The sequence below is a fragment of the Nematolebias whitei genome, chromosome 1, assembly GCF_014905685.2.
Source record: "Nematolebias whitei isolate Nwh7 chromosome 1, NemWhi1, whole genome shotgun sequence".
In the NCBI taxonomy this organism is placed as follows: domain Eukaryota; kingdom Metazoa; phylum Chordata; class Actinopteri; order Cyprinodontiformes; family Rivulidae; genus Nematolebias; species Nematolebias whitei.
In genome coordinates, this window is record NC_056498.1 from 60,787,839 (window position 1) to 60,809,745 (window position 21,907).

The 21,907-nt window shown below is 40.1% G+C and overlaps 2 protein-coding genes across 2 annotated transcripts in view; both read left to right on the forward strand.

The window, feature by feature from the left end:
* Window positions 1-1,432: 1,432 nt before the first annotated feature.
* Window positions 1,433-17,064, forward strand: p4ha1b (prolyl 4-hydroxylase, alpha polypeptide I b). The gene is made up of 16 exons (XM_037686110.1): window positions 1,433-1,551; window positions 5,154-5,236; window positions 6,352-6,448; window positions 7,855-8,006; window positions 8,207-8,344; window positions 8,522-8,761; window positions 8,885-9,108; window positions 9,189-9,365; window positions 9,549-9,619; window positions 11,135-11,200; window positions 12,381-12,480; window positions 12,609-12,662; window positions 12,748-12,813; window positions 13,382-13,450; window positions 13,679-13,775; window positions 16,121-17,064. The coding sequence occupies exons 2-16, from the start codon at window positions 5,155-5,157 to the stop codon at window positions 16,189-16,191; spliced, it is 1,704 nt and encodes a 567-aa protein (XP_037542038.1). The 5' UTR covers window positions 1,433-1,551; window position 5,154; the 3' UTR covers window positions 16,192-17,064.
* Window positions 17,065-17,407: 343 nt separating this feature from the next.
* actn2b (actinin, alpha 2b) overlaps window positions 17,408-21,907 on the forward strand; it is a 29,428-nt gene continuing 24,928 nt past the window's right edge. The window contains exon 1 of the mRNA XM_037679732.1: window positions 17,408-17,659. Within this exon, the coding sequence (XP_037535660.1) occupies window positions 17,534-17,659 (126 nt within the window). The 5' untranslated portion in view covers window positions 17,408-17,533. The remainder of the gene's footprint in view (window positions 17,660-21,907) is intronic.

Genomic DNA, 21,907 nt, shown 5'->3' on the forward strand with positions numbered 1-21,907 from the left:
GACCTGACTTAACCTTGTTAGAGTAGTTTTGAATGTTTGCACATTGTTTGCACAGTGGGAAAAATGATGCTGTGTCTGAAGAAGATCAACATTTAGGATATAAAATTAAACTGGCAATATGTTTTTTTTTTTTTTTTTACATCTATTTCGCAACATTCTTTTAGGTAATATTGTACTTTTGATGATTGTACAGCACCGTGGTCACCGTATCAAGTGATTGTTTTAAATGCAGTTTATTTGAATTATGATTTAATTGCTGAAATGTTGATGGGAATGAAAGTATTTTATAATATACGAAATGTTCTTTCAACTGAGCTGAACTATGAATATCTACAGTATTTGTGAAAACAGCCAATTAACCTATGTCTTTGGGATTTTTTTTTTTTTTTAGATTTCGCATCTTTCTTTTCCTGATACATCTCTGTTGTGAAGACATAGAATAGAATAGAAACAGCCTTTATTGTCCCACGGATGGGAAATATCCAACAACGTTCAGTCAGGTCACCTGGACAGTTCCTTTTTTTGGTGAGAGACTTTTCGCCCTCCATCCGAATGACTTCATCAATCTGAGAAGTCACATACAAACTGTTTTCCCCTTCGGGTGGAGGGCGAAACATCTCTCAACAAAAAACAAAAAAGGAACTGTCCAGATGACCTGAATGAACATTGTTGGATTTCTTGATATTTTGACATATAATTTTACCAGTACAACTATTACATTTTATACCTTTAATTCACAGGTTCCCAAAGTTTTTAAGCGTATAAGCCCTAACATAATGTCAGATTTGTTGTAATATTGTTTTGTAGAACTTCACAACTCCAAAAAATAAGTAGATATGATGAATTAATTAGGCACATAGTACTTGTTTTATACATTTATGGCTATTTTTGTTAATTTTTTGGTAACAATAATGGTGTAACTAGGAATGATTAATTTATTTGATTTCTGGAAAAAAATCCCCAACGACCCCAGCTTTTAGAGCAAATGCTTTAATTTTAAACTTATCAAATCAGAGTGTCTTTTGATTAGAATGAATGCTAACTAATAAAATACTTATACTTTACATTATACTTAATACTTTACTCCAGGTCTCTTGTAAATGATTTCCCGGGGCTCAATGGGATTAACCTGTATAAATAAAGGTTGAATGAATGACAATTTATCCATAACGGCGTGGTTTCAATATATGATAAAACGTCCTGCCATACTCGGACATTTTTTCTCCTAGAAATCCTAAAATACTTTTCCATCCTCGTTCGTGTCACTACGGGGTGAGGACGACTACACGTTAAAAACGGTAGCCCGCACCCCCTGCCCCCCCCGAAATGAAAACTGCCTGCATGTGAGCTTGCACGTAGCATTGAGGCCCAAGACTTTCAGAAATCCAGCCCCAACCCATCACAACAGCCAACAGCGCACCGAAACATCACAAGATAGGAGGAACCACCGGAGGCTTCTCACCGTTAACTTCGTCACCGAGTCCGCCAGGAGTAGAGCTCCGAAAACCGCCGCGGGAACTCCTCTGCTGCCGCCAGGACGCCCGGCTCGAGGTAAATAAGTCCCTAACGAGTCAAATAAGATGCAGAACAGTGAGTCGATATGCGTATTTAAGCTACTTGTAGGCAGTTCTAGCTAAAAGCAACTTTAGCATTTTCCCGCCGTTGCTAGCTGCTAAAATGGCGTAAATGAGTTCTAAACGGAGAATAAGGCAAAAAGAATCGAGCCCGCTTCTGTTTGCGCTGCTGCTGGCGTTCCTGCGGGACGCAGCGTGGGATGCTGCTGCTGCCTTCGTCCTGCGCTGTTTTTTTTTTTTAATTTAACACGACGTTTTCACTTCATGGAACAGATCTGCTAACATGTATGTAGTGAGAGCTGCGGTGGAGTTGGTTTTCAGGTGTTTTTCACGGGACTGGGCAGTTAAATCAGACGCCATGACTGTGTGCAGCTTCTTCTTGAGTCCTCTGAGGAGGGGCGAAGACGTGGCAGTCCTTTCCTTTCCATCCACATCCTTCTCTTTATTTAACCCGAGGGCAGCAGGGGGGTGGGGGTGGGGGGTGGGGGGTTACACTTCACTAATAGATTCTCAACGCAAAAAATTTTGTTTAGAAAGTGGTTATTATAAGTTAAAGAAACACATGATGAAGGTTCAGATAGTTTTAGGACTATGTCTGCCATCTGTTAAACCAATTTTAAGTCACAGCTTGGTTGATATTTCATAATGTTGAAGTATGAAATGTATTTAAATGTGGAGAAACATTTTATACATTAATACATGTAGGGAAAGATGTAATCAATTATTATTTTTTTTGCAGATTAGACAATCAGTTGTGAAAAGATGTCAAATCCTTTGGATAAAAAGAGACATAAAAAAATGTTTATATGTTCATTAGAAGAATGTAAAATAATTTATTAAACTTTTGATTTCTTATCCATCAGTCTGAGTCAAGTTGCAGTTGCCTCCACTTTAATCCCTGCAACTATTGGTCCGTAAACTTAATTCATATTTTACTTTAATTTATTTAAAGTAAAAAGTTGCTGGAAACTTGAGCTAAAAATCATGTTTTATTTGCAACTCAAAATACAACATCTGACAAAATAAGACATTCTTACAGAATTTTTTCTTTCGTTTTTGAGTAGCTATTGTCCACATTTAAAAATAAAAATCAAATGTCCATAACAGCCACACAGACAAACCTGCTCAATTTCATTTGCTTTATATAATAATCAGCAACCAGTTTCATAAAACAGTCACAGATAGTGCAACAGAGCTGCAAGGTTTAGTATTTCAAAATGATGCAAGTGACTTTTAGATGAACAAAAAGTGAAAGAAATGAATCCTCAGAGGTTAGCCTCTCAGTTTTTGATCATCCTAATCACTGAAGCGTTGTGATGTAGGATTTTATTTGACTAAAGTTAAATTGAGGCTGAGCAAAAACGCTTACACGCTATAATAATTTCAGTCAGTTTTTAATATAAGATGTTTCCAAAGTCCTTCATAGATTTCTGCCAGATGAAGAATGATATGGTTTAAGGATCACGAGGAATATGTGGATATCTTCTGGTCATCCACAGCCTCATCAGTGTAGAAATCAGATGTTAAGTTTTACTCTCCTGTGTGGTATATATAACTCATGAATAGAAAGTATAACTTGAATATTCAGCTTTAACCCTGACGTTAAGTTTATACAACTTTGTTTTAGGACACACATGAACTCACCCTGTCATTACAGTGATTACAATAATTACATTTCCTGAGTTTTTATCCTTTTATGGTACTTTTGTCTGAATTATACTTTATATTCTAGGTTAGATTACCGTATTTTATGCCGTACCTGTCGCACCACCCTATGAGTCGCATCAGTCCAAATATGTCTAATAAAGTGGAAAAAAACATAAATATGTCGCTTCGCCATATACGTTGCATCTATTATGCGTCACCGCTGACGCGTCGTGTTTGTTACGTGTCACTGCAGACAACTTGAAAATGTGGGCCGGTGTTGTGCCAAAAATCGATAGGCTGCCAAATGGTGGCCGCGGGTTTGTGCACGGGAGGACTTTAACAAGAATTTAACTAGATTAACACTAAAAAAAACATTTATTTGTTTGCTTGAAATAATGGTAAAGGTGTGTCTCAGTCTAACTTTTGCTTAATAAATTCACTTTGACGATAAAATCATCTGCATTTTCAAAAGCCGATACGTGTGAACATGAACGCGCAGAGGTCGACTCGGTCCATTTCTTTGAAATTTAACAAGATAACCACCTAAAAACAATTATTTGTTTGCTCGACTTTATAGTAAAGGTGTGTCTCAGTCTAACTTTTACTTAATAAATGTATTTGGACGGTTAAATCAGCTGTACTTCGCCAGGGCGACACAGCAGAATGAAGCTGATTCGGTTGCTCCAGGCAGACGACGGTGGCAGGCTGTGGCAAGCCGACGTGTCATTATTAGCCACTTTTACCTATTACATGACACAACGGCATGCCATACTACTCGAGTGCCATCTAGTGGCTGAAAATTGCAGTGTTAAATTTTTTTACAGTCTGAATGAATAAAAACATTCATATCTGCCAAAATTTGTTTTATAAATATGGGAAAAAATATATGCAAAATATGTCACTTCAGCCTATAAGTCACAGGGCATGCAAATTATGCACCCCCCCCCCCAACCCTGCAACTTATACAGCGAAAAATATGATAATATTTTTTTTTTACACTTATTGTCATTTTATACAGTTTTATTTCAACATGAGGTGCTTAGATGCATATATCTCACTCAGCAGCACAATCTTGACCTGAAACTTATATTAAAAAAGAAATCTCCACTTTAGGTTATTTGATGGGCAAAGACAGAACTTGCCTAAACCTGCATCCAGTTTAAAGCTTAACAGAACTGCACAAATTAGGATTCAGTTTTAGTTCTGCAAACACGATTAAAACTCTGTTTAAAAAGTGATGCAATGAGCTCAAGAGCAGACCGCTGATTCAGAAGTGGAGTGGTTCAGTTGTGGACATTTGGGTGAACATTAAATAAGTGCACAAGCTCTGAATATCATGTAAATACTGACTGCAGTCATTATTTACAGACTGCAGACTTGCATACCTGTGAATGTTGAGTTTCTTCTTGATAATCTTGTTTAGGTTATCTTCCAAACTGCTTTGCATTTGGAGGAAATGGTCAAAATCTTTTTTTAGGATTTAGACCCAATCCAAAGCCAGAGCTAAAGCAGACAGACACTAACCACAGACTTGTATCTGGCTTTGTGTGGTCATGAGACTAGTTCTTATGGAAAAAGGAAATACTTCTACTTTTTTTAGTGACAGGCTCATCTTTTGCTTAAGAATTTGCTTCCTTTCTTTTCTTAAATTGAAACCTCTGGCTTTTTACCAGTCGGATCAATCTTACTGCATACAACATTTCTTTTTTCCTCTACATTTTGTTCATGAAATAGTTTATAGTTTGAATTTCACAGTGTTGAAGATTAAATCTAAGTCCCTGTAGGAAAAAATACTGCTGCAACTGCTCATCTCACAGTTAAAGACAAATAGAAATAGAAAATGTTAGATGAATGAAGTGCAGATGAGTGACTTTGAGTCAAGATATTAGATGTCTAAAACTTTTCTAATGATTTGTCTCACTTGTTTTTCAGGATGGAGCTAACACGTTGTTGCTTATTGCTGCTGATCTGCCTGCCGTCGCTCTCAGCCCACAATGACTTCTTCACCTCCATAGGTAAAGTCATACATCTACTGTCAAACTGACCCAACAATTACCAGTATCTTTTTAAACCCTAATACAGTAGTCCTTTATTTATTTCAGGTGTTAGGTTCAACACCCACCCCCCATTTAATTTAGTATTCATATATACTGTAAGGCTAGAAACCCTTCCCACTCTAGCAACGTTTTAAATTCTTAAACCTACATCATTTTAACAACATGCATACAGTACTGTATATGTAGCTACTAAATTTTACTTACTAGCTCTGCAGAACAGGAGCAGCTCTCGTTCAGGTCCCACTCTGTTCTGGTCCAACTCGGTTCCGTTTCTGCAGATCTACTTTGCAGCAATGAAGCCCACAGTCAGTGTTCTAAACTCTTAAACCTATACATTTTAACAACATATGTATATGTACAGTAGCTTCAAAATTTTACTTACCAGCGCATCCCCGCTCGGAGGTTCTTGTCGGCCAGTTGAAAGAGGTGAAAATGTGCCGGTGGGCTCTGGATGGACTGCCGGAACTTCGGAGCGTGTCCCCGCTTGGAGGTCCACGTGGGCGGGCTACCAGCCCTCAAGATTCACCGATGGGTCTGGAGTTCTGGTCTGGTTCTGTGCGGCTCTCTGCAGCCGCTGTGCACCAAAGTCACTGTAATAAGCGACAATTTTTTTCCAATCGGATCAAAACTTTCCCTCTAGTTTTTGAGCAGAAGGAAACGGGGCTTCTGAGCTGGGCACTGTTGGTTTCTGGGAAATGTAGTCGTTATGAGCAGGAATACAGTGGAGGCTTATTGAGAGAAAACTACAAAATGACAGCGCCCGTCCGAAGTATTTCATTTTTTCATTAACTTTTTACTGCACAGTACTGTATCCTGTACTGTCCCAATCACGTGAGTAATATTAAAGTTGACAATCACGTGTCCTGTACAATATTATGTACTGTACGTTCACAAACCGTGATAGAACGAGTCCTGCAAAAGTTGAACCGAGAAGTAGTGAGGGACTGCTGTAAAGGCAATAAAGCAAAGTCATGACACCTCCAGATAACAAAACAAAAAATAGAACAATTCTTTGTGTCGTTGTAATGTTACAGTTTATTTATTTATTTATTTATTTTATTTGTGCTTCTCAGGCCATATGACAGATCTGTTGTACACAGAAAAAGACCTTGTCACATCTCTGAAAGACTACATCAGGGCAGAGGAGAACAAACTGGAGCGGGTCAAACGGTGAGTTATCAACTTGAAGTTACACACAGTCCGTATAAAAAGTCAAAACAAATATCTTCCAACATTTACAGCACAGCTTCTGTATAAGTCTGTGTGTTGTCTATGAAATGCAGATTCTTAACATCTTAAAGAATATAAATATTTAAAGAATAAATGTAAAATAAACGCTTGAACAGACATTACAACGTTTGAGATTTTTGTTTATGTTGATCAAATGAAAGCATGTCTCAACAGTACATAACCATACACAACTCTGACTCTGACACATCGTGTATATAGAGTAAAATCAGTGATAGTTTGATACGAACCCGTGGAGCTTGTTTAGTATGAATACAAATGATGCCGTAGATAACCTGTCACGATAACAAATTCTGCTGGACGATTGTCTCAGAAATTATTGCGATAAACGATATTGTTTGAAATTTGACAATAATTATTAATTATTATCCAATCTAAGAAGAAATGTTTAATTTGTTTTGCATGTAGTACCTTTTTTTTCGACCACTAGATGGCAGTATAAGACTGTTTGAATCGAAGGATGGATAGTGAGGGAGCGAGCAGTGTCTCTTTAAGAAAAATGGGAGGAAAGCCTCTTGATGTGACATGGACTGTCTTTCTTTGGTTCTCAAAATGGCAGACGCTCACTGTGGTTTGAGCTCTTCAGCATAGCATTTTTCACACAAAGTTTTTAATAAAAAAATCAGTAAACAATTTATCAGCTTCTTTTTGCAGAGAAAAACTTTTTACACAAAGGCTCTGGTTTCAACTGTGAATTTTGGAGTTTCAACAAGACGGAGGTTTTTTCCTGAGGTCAGCCTGTTAGCTTAGCTTGTAGCTTAGCTTCTCAACTTAGCTGCTTTTAACGATGCAAAAACTCGATTTTGAACAGTTAAAATGGATTTTAAAGAGAAAGGGAGGGTCCAATGAAGAGCACCGGAGTTTAGCTTTATGTCATCCAGTGTCTTCATTAGAAAGAGAGAGACGAAGAAACGATAAAGCCGACAAATGAAAATGAGGTTGATAATTTTCATTTATCATGCGAATAATTGATTTATTGTTTATCATGACAGGCCTAGCCATAGAGCAAATAGAACTCTCACAACTAATATATACACTTAGAATAATTTCACACTGCTTGTGTAGAAACTACAGTGGGTTGCCTTAAAATAAACTCTCAGGAAGGTCAGAGTTAATTAAATTTGGGATAAAACTGAACTTAGTTTTTAGAGGAATAAATGCTTAGACAGTTGTAACATTTACATTTGCTGCTTGTTTTTCTACAAGAGATGATGTTTTTACTTTCTTGACAACATTGCATTTTGATACAATGATTTAAGAACAAATCGATAAGAAAAGATCAATTTTAAGCATAACCAGTACATGAAACTTTATTGTTTTTGTGGTAGATGGGCTGACAAGTTGGACTCCTTGACAGCAACAGCCACTCAGGATCCTGAAGGTTTCCTGGGCCACCCTGTTAATGCCTTCAAACTGATGAAGAGGCTGAACACAGAGTGGGGAGACCTGGAGAGTCTTGTACTCAGTGACACCACTGATGGTATGCACAAGGAAGACGTGTTTTTAAACTCAAACAGTTTTAGGTCAAAGCTGCTACATTTTTAGTTTTACATAAAGTTCCTTCAGTCATGTCTAGTTTTCCACAGCTACATTTCTCACATTGAAAATTAAAGTCAAGCGATATTGTTGTTTGACCCCTGCAGAATACTTCATCTGTCCTGTTGTTTGCGTTTTTTACAGGATTTATTTCCAACCTGACCATCCAGAGGCAGTACTTCCCCACAGAGGAGGACCAAACGGGGGCTGCCAAAGCTCTTCTCCGGTTACAGGACACTTATAAACTGGATGCCAACACTATTTCCACAGGAAATCTACCTGGTAAAGCTCTCAAATCAGTGCATTGTCACAATATTCCTGAAACAAAGTTTAAAAAGTCTACTTTTATTTGGTGAACTTGTCCTCCTTATCTCTTTTGGTGCAAAAATCAAAACCTTTGGAGAGATGACTTCGTGTAGAAGGTTATTCTAATGTTGCTGTCCTGTTTTTGAATACCAGGAGTGAAACACAAGAGCCATATGACAGTGGAGGACTGTTACGAGCTGGGTAAAATTGCCTACTCAGATGTTGATTACTATCACACTGAGCTGTGGATGGCCCAGGCCCTGAAACAACTCGATGAGGGAGAGGAGTCCACTATAGACAAAGTGACGGTGCTGGACTATCTGAGCTATTCCATCTACCAGCAGGGGGAGATAGAGCGAGCGCTGGAATACACCATGAGGCTGCTGGAACTGGGTGAGCTCCCTCCTGCAGTTTGTGATGAGAATAAACTGCGTAATTTGATACATCGCACATTTTGGGTTTATTTTAGATGTTTTTTAATTTTTATTAATGTATTTATGTTATTTTCATCTGTAGATCCAGATCACCAGCGTGCCAAAGGCAACGTGAAGTACTTTGAGTACCAGCTGGAGAAGCAGAAGAAGTCAGCAGAAGAAGAGACTGAGAAGCAAAAGGAGAGAGGGAAAAGGGAAACGCCAGAAAAGAAGAAGAAGAAGAAAAAGCTGTCCAAACAGACCTTCTCCCTGATCCCAGAGAGGAAGAAGTACGAGATGCTTTGTCGTGGGGAAGGTGTCAGAATGGTGAGGAAGCAACACAAAACACAAGCTGACATCTGAGCTGCCTCTCACCTCTAACTCTTTACTCTGTTTTTCTCTTTCAGACGCCACGCAGACAGAGCAGGCTGTTCTGCCGTTACTATGACAACAACCGCAACCCCAGACTCGTGCTGGCACCGATCAAACAGCAAGACGAATGGGACCGTCCCTACATTGTTCGCTACATCGACATCATCTCAGACACTGAAATTGAGAAAGTCAAGGAGCTGGCTAAACCTCGAGTAAGTAAATCTGAGCAGAGGAGCGTAACCGTAGTGAGATTTTTATTATGTGGTTCAGCATGTCAAGGGGTGGGAGGTCAATGCTGTGAGGCTGGTTGATGTTTAGGGAAGCGCGCAGACATGCACATATGAGCGTGTGCATGTATGTATGCGTGTGGGTAAATGATGTCCCTGGTCTCACAGCTACGCAGGGCAACCATCTCCAACCCCGTCACTGGAGTGCTGGAAACAGCTTCGTACAGGATCAGCAAAAGGTAAGACAGAGCCAGTGGCTGATTGGGTATTGAGGAGAGAGCTGTGAGGGAGAACGTGGGAATCCTTTCCCTCCTTTTCTCCTCAGTAACTCATCCGTTTCTCTTCTGTACTCCTGTCTGTAGATGGCTCCATCTCTCTGCCCTTCCACAGATTTAAGACTCATGAGCTGAAGCACAAGATCCAACTGAGAATGAATCATTATTGTTAAACAGAGCGAGCTTAATGCATCTGTTTTATCTTGCTGTGGTTTATGCAAATGATTTGAGTGTGGAAAATATTCAGTTTGGATTGGTGATGCACAATATTGGATTTTTGGCCAATATGCCGATATGTTAAAACTTATTTGACCGATATAGATACCAATACTGATATTTTTTATACATGTCCCTTTGTCAGAACATAGCCCTCTTATTTAGGTTTATTTGCTACAAAAATTGTGCAACAACTGTAAGTGCTGGTGACATATTAAGTAACAGCCATATGCATAGCACTTTAACTTCTATTAATTGAAAAGTGTTAAATGTTATTTATTAGCATTAGTCACCTGCAATACTGTCACTTGTGGACGCTTGTTCCAGGTTCCTAGCTGCAGTGTGGGATCCTCTGCACTCCTGTGCATGAAGGACATACTTTTTAAGTTCAAAGTCTTTGTCTATCTATTGTGCTGTAAGACTAATCATGCTAACGGGGCTAACACTTGACGTCCAAATGTCTGTGGTAAAACTCACCTAAGTGCTATCGACTATTAGCTTCTCAATGATGTTGGAAATGACGGCTTGTAACTTGGGTAAGGCTACGCTGGAAAAATATCTCTGACTGGGGACGATGTAGCGAGGCTCAACATAGTCCAAAAATCTTGGGAATCCGACATCCTAAATGAAAAAAAAAGATACACATCGTCGACATTTTGAATTTTCCTCTCTGCCGTGGTCAGATCAGGTAGGCGCGTGTGACGTCATCACGCTGTGCTGGTGCTGCAGGCATCTTTGCCACTGGGTTGTCATAAAAACAGCATCTTTTATATCGGTGAGTTATTTTGATGGAATGGCCGATGTCCGATATTTAACTTTAACATCAATATCGGCCGATACCATGCTGATAATATCGTGCATCTCTAGTTTGGATGACAGTATTGTGTTAGTGATCACTTTATGGACTTGTTTCTGCTCAGGAGTCTGCAACACAAAAAGATGGAGGAGGGGGAAATGTGCAGATTTGTGTGCTAGTTAATATTAACATTGTTTCTTTCTGAATCTGAAGACGTATATGAGGCAGTCAGTAGAAACCTAAAAATGATTAATTTTGGATTCCAGCATTGCCTCATGGAAGTCTTTGGTTCTTCTTAGGAATAATATTTACAACTAGTGATCCCATCTGCTTTTATTTTATTTTCTCTCCCTCCCTTATTTTATTCCACCTCTCCTTTGTGTGTCATGTTTTTGTGTGTCTTTTTTTTCCCTCCTATTTTCCTCTTCCACCTTGTCCTCATGCCTCCTGGCACTACTGTAGTTAAGGCGAGCCACGGTGCATGACCCCCAAACTGGGAAACTTACCACAGCCCAATACAGAGTCTCCAAGAGGTAAGGGGTCACAGGTCACTGAATTTATCCTAATCTGTGTGAACTGACTGGAGAGCTTATATGAGCATGAAAACATGATTTAAAAAATTTAAATCTGTAGCGACAACTTGTTATCCAACAACAGGAGGTTTAAATTTATTATAGATGACGAACAGTTGATGATTAAACCTCTATTGGTGGGTTTGTTGTGGAAAATTGGATATTTTCATGGAACTTCAACAAAACACTTTACTTCCACCCATTTCCCTACATTATCTTGTTTTAACTTTTTAGCAAAATAAAGAAAATAACTCCCAAGGACTTAAACTGAACGCATATTTTTAAAAAGTTCAGTACAGATCTGTTTTGCCTCCTTGCTAAGCAACTAATACACTTAAAAAAACTTTGTTAAATTTTACTCTCAATGTTAAAATAGGCTCTGCAGCCCCCCCAGTGTCGCTTTGGTTTTTCTGCACTGGATAATTAATGTGTGTGTGGTTGTAAGGGTGTGGTGCCCCTTTGATGGTTTTGTATGCTTACGTGCTAGCCAGCACGTCTTTTTTTTTTTTTTTTTTTTTTTTTTCCCAGTTTAATGAATGTTAGTGTCAGATTTGTCCACTGGCTCATGTCTGACCCAGCAGCGTTTCATAAACAAGTTATACATTTTTATCTTCTCACACACACAGATGCTTCTTGTTCTTGAAGTGGGGCTGCAGAGACCCACACAGTTGCTGTAAAAAAACGATTTGAATGTAAACCATGTTGGAAACTATTCTCTTTGTCTCATGTTACAGCAGCTGCTTTATTGTGGGATTTTCTATTGGCGCTTCAGCTAAAGAAATGAGTAATATAAACACGATGCACTCTGTAGAAATGAGCCTTAAACTGGAGTGTGGAAGTAAAACAAAAAGTTGTGTTAAATTCATGAAAATATTTGGTCTACGTCCTCTTACCAAACTTCTGCACATGTTCACAATCCTGTACCCTGAGCTGACTGGAGAATCTGAACCTCAAATCTTTGTTCCCTCCCAATTCTCTTTTAGCATTTTATATAAAAAACTGAACTTCTCTTTTGGAGCTTTGTCTCCTGCATGGCATGACTTTCTTATCAGAACAAAGCTTTACTGCCATCTAGTGGTCATTTGTGTTAAGATATTTATGAAATGTTCTCAGTTGCTCAGCTTCTGTTTGCTTATTTCAGTGCTTGGCTCACTGGCTATGAAGATCCAATAATTGAAAAGATCAACCAGAGGATTGAGGATATCACAGGCTTGGAAGTGGACACAGCAGAGGAGCTGCAGGTAAAGAGTTCATATGAAAGTTGAGGAGAAGAACAACTGATTTGTTCCTTCTAATCCTCATTTTGAATGTCTTGAGGATGAGTTCTGCATTTGTGAGATTGTATTTTAATTTGTCTTTGACTATGCAGGTGGCAAATTATGGTGTTGGAGGACAGTACGAACCTCACTTTGACTTCGGAAGGGTACGCCGACTGACGTCAATTACTGTGAATAAATAGCAGAATGTGTATGACGGAACATTACACCTGATGTTGGTTATTTCTGCAGAAAGATGAGCCAGATGCCTTTAAAGAACTTGGCACGGGGAATCGCATTGCAACGTGGCTTTTTTATGTGAGTAAATTCTTCCTAAACACATCTAATGCATGTATAGATTAAGTTAACCAGTGGCCAACTGGTGGGGAAGCTTGGGAAAAGGGTTGTGTTCAAAGAAGATGGTAAATTAAAAAAAAAATCACAGCAAAGTTCAAGAAAAATTAAGTTTCTCTTGATACTTAAAAGATAATTATCTTGTATTGTATGTGAAAGTTTAAAATGGAAATTTAGTAGGGTCTGTTAGTGCTTGAAGCATGTTATAGAGATGACTCTCAGCTACTTCCACACCTAAATTTAGCTCAATATCTGTAAAACTGATAGATTTGCTGCCATTTTTTGTGATTAGGTTGATTAATTTTGGCAGCAGTAGTCCTCTGATTATGTAAGATCACATTTCCTGGAACTAAAATAAAAACAAATTTAATCTGAGACAGTTTTACCATCACTCCTTTGTCAGTTTATCTTTTCAGTTTTTTACTGAACATAAAAACTATTTAAAGCCACGTGGCTCCGGCCGGTCCTCGAGTCACTCAGCAGGACGTGCAGTGAGATGTGGGCCACATAACGTTTTGCCTCTCTGTTGTAGATGAGCGATGTCACTGCAGGTGGAGCCACAGTATTCCCTGATGTAGGGGCAGCAGTTGTGCCTAAAAAGGTAACTCCACAAAAAACACTCATTACTTCTCTAATTCATTCATCAGATTTCTCTTAAGTTCCCAATCGTTAATTTCACGTCACACATGAAGTTTCTCATATTCCCTCTTACATGAATAACGGCTCAAATACTGGTTGATAATCTTTAAATTTTTCCGAGATGACTGAGAAGAAATGTAAAGAATCATGTGACAGATTTATGAAGGGTTTGCTCATCTGTTTGTTTCAGAGCACTGCTGTGTTCTGGTACAATCTGTTCGCGAGCGGAGAAGGAGACTATAGCACCCGACACGCAGCCTGCCCTGTGCTGGTGGGCAACAAGTGGGGTGAGTTTCCCTTTCGCTTGTTGTGTGAACACTCATGAAGCAGTCACAATATTGTGATCCATTTTTCTTCCATACGTTTTTCATCATCTTTCTCATTCCACAATGTTTGTGCTATTTCCACGACTTGTATATCAAAATTTTCAGTTTGTTCAGAACAATCCTGCTATGACTTTTGTTATTGGTGCAACTTTAGCTTTTTGAAATATTTAGCCTTTTCTGCAATTTTTATTTTCTATTGAAAATGAATTGAGCTCATTTTACATCATACTTTTAGATCCGTTTACAACCTTTTACTGTTCCCGTCACATTGTGTTCTGCTTCAGTTTATTTCAGCTTCCTTGTGCAAATTTAAACATTTTTCTGCAAATTTCAGCTGTTTTGTACTTCTACTAATTTCTTTCTGCAAATTTTTTTAGCTCGTCATGCTCCTTTTAGTTTATTTCTGCAAGATTCAGCTTTTCTATTATTTCATTTACAGTAGTCCCTCGCTACTTCGCGGTTCGTTTATCGCAGACTCGCTTTATCGCGGTTTTTCAAAATAAGATTGGACATGACACACAATTTGCTGATGGATGGTTGAGCCGCATGATTGGCGTGGAATTTTTATCCATCCATTATCTTTACCCGCTTATTCCATTTTGGGTCACGGGGGTCGCTGGTGCCCATGTCCAGCAATCACTGTGCGAGGGGCGGGGTACACCCTGGACGGGTCGCAAGTCCATCACAGGGACACATAGAGACAAACGAGACAAACAACCATTCACTTTCTCACTCACACCTAGGGACAATTTAGAGTTTCCAATCAGCCTAACATGCATGTTTTTGGTCTGGGGGAGGAAACCGGAGCACTCGGAGAAAACCCACGTATGCACGGAGAGAACATGCAAACTCCACCCAGAAAGGCCCCTGGACCGGGATTTGAACCAGGGACCTGCTCGCTGAGAGGCAGCAGCTCTACCAGTTGCGCCACCGTGCTGCCCCATGGAATTTTTATTTAAAATAAATTGTTTTAAATTATTTAGCACCTCCTGCACCTTTGTGCAGCCCATACTGCAGGATAAACTTCCTGCTGCAGCTGATCAGCTGTTCTCCGTGCAGAGTGGAGAAGTGGGCGTGGCCAAGAGCACTTGCAGGTAGCAAAGAGCAGAGGAGGCAGAGAGCTGAAATCATGACATTCTGTGCTCTTTTAGAGCGTGTAGAGTTTAGAAACATTGTTTAGAATGTTGCAAGTGTGTGGGAAGGGTTTAAAATCTTAAAATATATATATATATATATATATATATATATATATGTATATAATAAAAATAAACTACTACTTACTACTTGTACTACTATACTACACGGTTTTTCACATAACGCGGGGCCTCAGGGTATGTATACCCCGTGATAAACGAGAGACTACTGTATATGTATTTATGCTAATTTAAACTTTTTGCAAATACCAAAAAATGTCAATGCTCAATAATCCAGGTATACAATCCAACAATTTTCAGTCAGGTCATCTGGACAGTTTGTTTTTTTGCTGAAACGTTTCCCCTTCCATCCAGAAGGCTTCATCAGTCAAGGAAACACACAACACAAAACTGATTCTTCCCTCAAACAACTTACTCCAAAGTGGAACAAACCAGTTAAGTTGTAAACGTTTCAGCAAAAACAGAAACTGTCCAGATGACCGACTGAAAATTGTTGGCTTTTTTCAAATAGTTTCTAATGTTTTGGGCTCATTTTTGCTTCTTTCAACCTAAATGAGCAAACGGGTTCTTTCTGCTTTCCTATTGTAATTTAAGCTTGTTCTACCTTTGCAGCTAGCTTGTTAGCTAATTTTAGCAGTTTTCAGCTAAATTCAAGTTTTTCATGGTAGTATCTGCTACTTTCAGCCTAATTAACTTTCTTCTGCTGATTTCAGCTTATGTTCTTTTCAAATTTTTTTTCTGCTAGTTTCAGCTCTTTCTGCGATTTCAGATACTATTTAGCTGTTTTTGTGCTAAATTTAGCTTTTTCCACATTTTTATTATTTTTTTTAGCTTATTTCAGTTCCTTCCACTTCCTTCTGGTAATTTAAGCTTCTTTCTGCCTTTTCAGCTGCTTTTCACCTGCCGGTATTTGTTACCAATTTCAGCTTTTTGAGCTTATTTACAATTTTTTGTGTTTTATTTCTGCTTATTCAAACCAGCAAAATCTTGTTCTTTCTGCTTTCTTGTTTGGTCTGTTTACTTAAAGACACCCTGAATGTGTTGCTTCATGCTACCAGCTGCTCGTGTTTATATGCAACAGAGAATGTAAACGTGCGTTTTGTATTACCAGTAAAGCAAGAACTTAAATCATTTTGCTTCTTTTGCTTTTAGTGTCAAACAAGTGGATCCACGAACGAGGCCAGGAGTGGCGGCGACCATGTGGCCTGAATGAAACTGAATGACGTTAAAAATTAATGATTTTCAACAAATACCTTCCTCCTCCTCCTTTTTTTCTGTTAACGGCCCAAAGCTCCCTGCAACAGATCACAGATGACACATGGTGTCCACACGCATCACTCCCTTTCCTGCAAACACTCAGCTCTTCTCCCCCACCTGCTCGTCTCTGAGCCGAGAGGTTGTTTTGGTTCGTGTCGAGCCCCTGGCCAGCGTCAACATCGCTGTGACAGATATGTTCTTAAAGTTGTTGGATGGTTTAGAGAAATACTAAAGCTTTGTCCACTCCCGTGAGCCTTTTGTTTGCACTCGGCTGTGCGGTGAGATTATCCTTCAGTTGGGACTGCTTCCCCCTCTTTATGGTAAACTGTAAAGGGGACACTTTTATATTTTTAAGAGGCCGGTCTGATTTACTGCATCGTGTGATTTGTGAGCACTTGGCCCCTCTGAGGTATTTAGGGAAAATAAATGATCGATAAAATACGATAAACAATGAAGCTCACCGCAGCTGTAAAGGTGTTCAGGGCAAATGTATACGCACTTAACTTCTCAGCAGCTGTTTTCGATGTTTCAAACTGAATTCTCACTTTATGTTTTTATGAACATATGAAGGTGAATCCCGCTTAGAATAAAAAACAAAAACAAAGATGGAGCCGCATGGCTGGAAAGAAACGATGTAAAGAAGCAAAAGGGTCACACACCAAAGAAGCAGAAAATCTGAGGCAAGGTTGTGTTTTGAACGACAAAAACCATTAAGTTGCACAACTCGCAGGGAATATTCAGGACTGATTTCTACCACTTGTGCATTTTGTTGGTTTGTCTCTCATTTCACTCAACCGTTGCACCCCAATACGAACGACGACTCATACACTCCCAGCTTAATTGATTTCGATCTTGTATTTCATACATTTTAAGGCAGTATTTGTTTTTATATTTGACAAAATGTGCAAGTTTGTAAGGGTTAATGTTGGTTTTTCATAGACAGATGTGTGGGTTTTCTAATGGGAGAAATGCATCTTTATTTATATAAGCAAAGTTTGTTGTATTCTTTTAATAACAATTCTCAAATGTTTTGTTTTTTTAAAAAAATAAAATCTTTGTTGATATGAAAACAATGAAGTGTGTTGGTTTGTTTTGGGCGGTGGGAGGGTGAGGGATGGTTAATTTAGGGGAAGGTGTCACGTGACCGTCTAGTACTAATCGTGTCGTCATCGGCTCGTCTGAGGCAGCCAGGGTCGGAGTCAGTCAGGTCGGGAGGACAAGCCAGGCCAACTGAGAGGACAAAGTCAGGAAACTTCAGTGTTTAGAGAATTCGCGTTTGAGTTTCGGGAAGAGGAGGAAAAGAGCAAGATGATGACCCAAATGGAGACAACGGTGCACTATGATAACGGCTACGAGGATGAGTACATGATGCAGGAGGACGAGTGGGACAGGGACATGCTGCTGGACCCTGCCTGGGAGCAACAGCAGAGGAAAGTATGTCCGTCCACTTCATAAAACTGCTGTTTAAAATATAACTTCCACCGTTTTATAAAAAGAAATAAAGTGACTCCAATGTGTTGTCACTAAATGTTAGGTTAGAAGTGAACTTAGTTTTAAAGTGGCCAAAGTTTCCTAAAAACATCAAACTTGTAGTTAATTGCCGAGTTTTGAGCGGCGCAATTAAACAACTTTTAGAATTAAAGCTAGCTAGCACAGCAGTTAGGCTAACTTCCTGTTGAATTTTCAAAATAAAACATTTTGGAACCTCCAAAGGACGGTTAAAATTGATTACAAGTTAATTCTGTTTATAAAGGATGTTTTACATGTTTTTTTTGTTTTTGCACATGTACTATATATTTACACCTGGAAAGTTATATGACCTAAAAAGGATATTTTCTTCTGATTTGTTTGATGCAATAAAATGACAATTAACAACACAGGAAAAGACAGACTAAACAAAAAAGCATTCAGAACTAGAAAGCAAAACAACTGACTTATGACACAAAAAATCTATAGGAATAAGAAAAGTGATCAATGCTATAACCAACTAATAATACAAATTTGTCCCTAAAGTCACATAATAGTAAAACAAAACGTCAAGAATATGAGATTAAAAACAGTAAAAAAAAACCAACCTTTTTTTTCAAAAGTGACACAGGTGTATAAGTAGAAAAATACACATGCAAAACAAAAATAATTTGGTCATAAACTCACACCAAAATAAAATAAAAAAATCCTAATAGAAAATGATCAAGGGAAGTCTGAGATTGTCATCATTGTATGCTCTCATACAATGGTAAAATTAGTTATCTGCATTTAACCCATCACACCTGGGATACACCACGGTGGAGCAGTGGGCAGCTATGTAAGTGGCCGAGGAGCAAACTGGGGGTTAGGCGTCTTGCTCAGAGACGCCACGGCATGTGGGAATGGCGTTGAACCGCGACTTCTGGTCCCCAGCCGGCCGGGGACTAGAAAGCCAGTTGGATCAACCATCCATCCATCCATCCATTATCCTTACCAGTTTCTTACTTTCTGGGTCACGGGGGTCAGCAGTCACTGTGCGAGAGGTCGGACATCCTCCTCCACACACACATTAGGACATTGCCTAAGAAATGATGCTCAACAGTAAAAAAAAAATGTGTTTGTATGGTTGTGGCTTTCTTTCATGTGGTGTTTCATTTTAGTCCCACATTAAACGCCCCTCGAGTGTAGTTTTACTTTGAAGGACCGCAAAGGAAACTTCCGGTTTGCTTGTAGTTCCGTTCCTTTGACGCGGGCAGCGGGGGGTCCTGGCAGGGCATCTTGACGGACGGATGCGTTGGGTACCAGCTAACAATAGCTGTGGCCTCCAGCCTCTCGGCAGACCACTGCCTCTTCACTGATACGTGCGGAATGCGAGCTGTCAACAGATGCAGCGAACACATGATGACGCTCCTGGAAACAGAATGGACGCTGCTGCTAATTTTAACCAAGGGGACCAAAAGGCATTATAGTGAGGTTAATCCAGCGTCCTTGGTGCGGAATTCTTTTGTTTATAGAAACCTCGCAGGAATATTGTACCAGCACCAGCTCAACTCGATATAGCCTCGGCCTCCCATGCTGTCAGTTTTTTTTTTTTAGGGCTTTAAAAGTTGGCTTGGGCCTTAAACTGCAGCTCTTTGCGCTGCTGGAGGCCATCAGTGCTGTGTCCTCTGTAACCCCCTGTGGCCCCTACCAGGATGGCAGTATGTGTATTTTTAGAACACAAGGTAACAATACAAGAGCTCCCTCCTCCCCAGCTGTAACCTAGAGCTGATCTGTGTTCACCTGACAGTCATTTGTTTTGGTGAACATCTGCAAAATGAGCAGAACCGCTTGCCTCCTGAGATCCCAAATGCAATCTGCTGAATCTTGGCGTCATAGCGAGCAGCATTGCTGCTTTTGTTTGCTCAGTCGAGGCTCACTGTTTTTCATTTTGGATCATTTTTTAACGGATGTGTCACTGGCTGTGACATATGATTCAGTAAAAAACATCAAAAGTTCATGCTCAATACAGGTCATCTGGATGGTTTCTTCTTTTTTTGTTGTTGAGACAAGTCATCCTTCAGTCGAAGGATTTCATCAGTCTGAGGAGCAACAAACAAGCAGCACACTCACATATGCCCCTTTTCCACAGGTCATGCTCGGCCCTTATGGGCCCTTATTGGACTGGTACAGGTCGGATCGCTTCATTTTCCGTTTCCACAGTGCACATTAGTGCCCCTTTAGTGGGCAGATCATTATTATCAACGCACCGACAGCTCTTTAAAAACCTTCTCGTTATGTGTCGCTCCATCTAGCTCGCTCTGGACTTTTTTGTCGACCAGCAAACACAAAAACACCTGAACTTCAGCATTTAACCACGATTGTGACATTATTGTTTTGTTTATACCTTCAAAATACTCTACAAATACACTCCTCCAGATTCAAGTGGTTTCTAATGGTGAGTTTAAAAGAAAATGGCGGATCGGGTTGCGGTGGAAGTTTCTGAAACTCCAACCAGTGACTCCGCCCCCTGACCAATCAGTAACGGACAGTGCGCTGACGTCACATTTTAGGGTTCTGCTTGGCCTCAGTGGAACCGCAGAGAAGTAAATACTGAAAAAACAAGCTGGTTCCACAAAGAAGGTCCTGTGGAAAAGAACACGGAACCGGCCTGAGCAGGGTAAAGTGGGGCCAAGGAGAAACTGTGGAAATGGGGCAATAGTGGACCAACCAGTTTGCTGGCAATAAGATTGTTTCCCACCCTCTTCCCCGTTGACTCCTTTGAGGCAGCCATAGCCAAACCGGTTCAAAACACCAAAGTTCATGCTCAATAATCCAGGTAAAAAATCCGACAGTTCAGTCAGGTCGTGTGGACTGTTTCTTTTAGTTGTTGTTGTTGAGACATGAACTTGAGCATGAACTTTGATGTTTCGAACCACTTTGGCAATGGTTGCCTCAAAGGAGTCAACGGGGGAGAGGGCAGGCCCCAGAAACCATTTTATCACCATCAAACTGGTTGGCCCACTATGTGAGTGTGCTGCTTGTAGAACTGAGTTTCTTTGTGGCCTCTCAGACTGATGAAGTTCTTTGAATGAAGGATGAAACGTCTCAACACACACACACACAAAAAAAAAAAAAAACCATCCAGATGACCTGACTGAACTTTTTTGAATTTAACAACATGTTCTGCTTCAGCTGATACTGAACGTGCTATTAAAAAAACAACGCGGTGCTGAGTTGAATTTGGACAAAGCACGGGTTGTTTTAACTCAGCAGGGTTATCAGTTTGACCGGCTTAAGTTTTCTTCCCAAAAATTGGGCTAAAATGACTCATTTGTTAAATCGGAACTACTAAAAAGTTGAGTTACAAAGAACAACCTAAAACCTGTGTTATTAGATTTGTCCAACTTGGGGTTAGCTAACAATTATTAGTGTCAGCTAACATCGAGTCACACTTTTGACCAGACAGTTGATCCAACTAACTGAACTGGTGACCCAGTAGCTTTAACAGGCAACTGAGATATGACAACAACCCATCAGTTTTTAGTGTGTTTCTTCCATCAGTCTCTTACTCGGCTCAGACAGACTCATGAAGGAGATCGATGAAGTGGTGTCTATTCATGTTCCAGAGTCAGAGCCAGATCTCTGCCACACTGACAAGTCTCATACATGAAACTATCCAAATAACGACAATACGTGGTCAATCAGAAAGGAGTTTGTGGACACACTGATGAGGTTCTGGCGTTTTCGCTATGCCGAACATCCAGTTGACCGTTTTTCATCCTGTCATCGCCTGACTGGGGGGGCACACAGGCATTAGCCAGCTCCGTGCAGGGTTGGTCCTCTCTGGATGTGATTCATGAATATTTTTAGCTTTAATCGTCACCAGGCAGTGGAGTGAGGCAGGATGGAGTGTGTGTGTGTGTATGGTGGTGGTGTGGGGGATGCCAGGAAAGTGGGCAGTTGTGTTCTGCAACTATGACTGGGAGTCCAATTTGGAGGACCAGCAGGCACCTTTTTTAACAGGAGGACAGCAGTACAATGTCACATGCACCCTGGGGACTCACTCAGCGTGGAATGTGATGCCCTTCACTGTAAAGCTTGTAATATTCTGTTTTTGTACCAGCACGGGGGGGGGGGGGGGGGGGGGGGGGTGGGGGGGTGTGGGGCCCCCCCACACCCCCCACTCCGTCGGGCCATGGAAGAAAGAAAAACGAAGGAACAGGGGGCTTCCGT

Coding starts and splice junctions, on each gene's coding strand:
- p4ha1b (XM_037686110.1), top strand. CDS start 5,155: ATGGAGCTAACACGTTGTTGCTTATTGCTGCTGATCTGCCTGCCGTCG. Junction 6,449..7,854: donor AAACTGGAGCGGGTCAAACG/GTGAGTTATCAA, acceptor TTTTTGTGGTAG/ATGGGCTGACAAGTTGGACT. Junction 11,201..12,380: donor CAATACAGAGTCTCCAAGAG/GTAAGGGGTCAC, acceptor TGCTTATTTCAG/TGCTTGGCTCACTGGCTATG.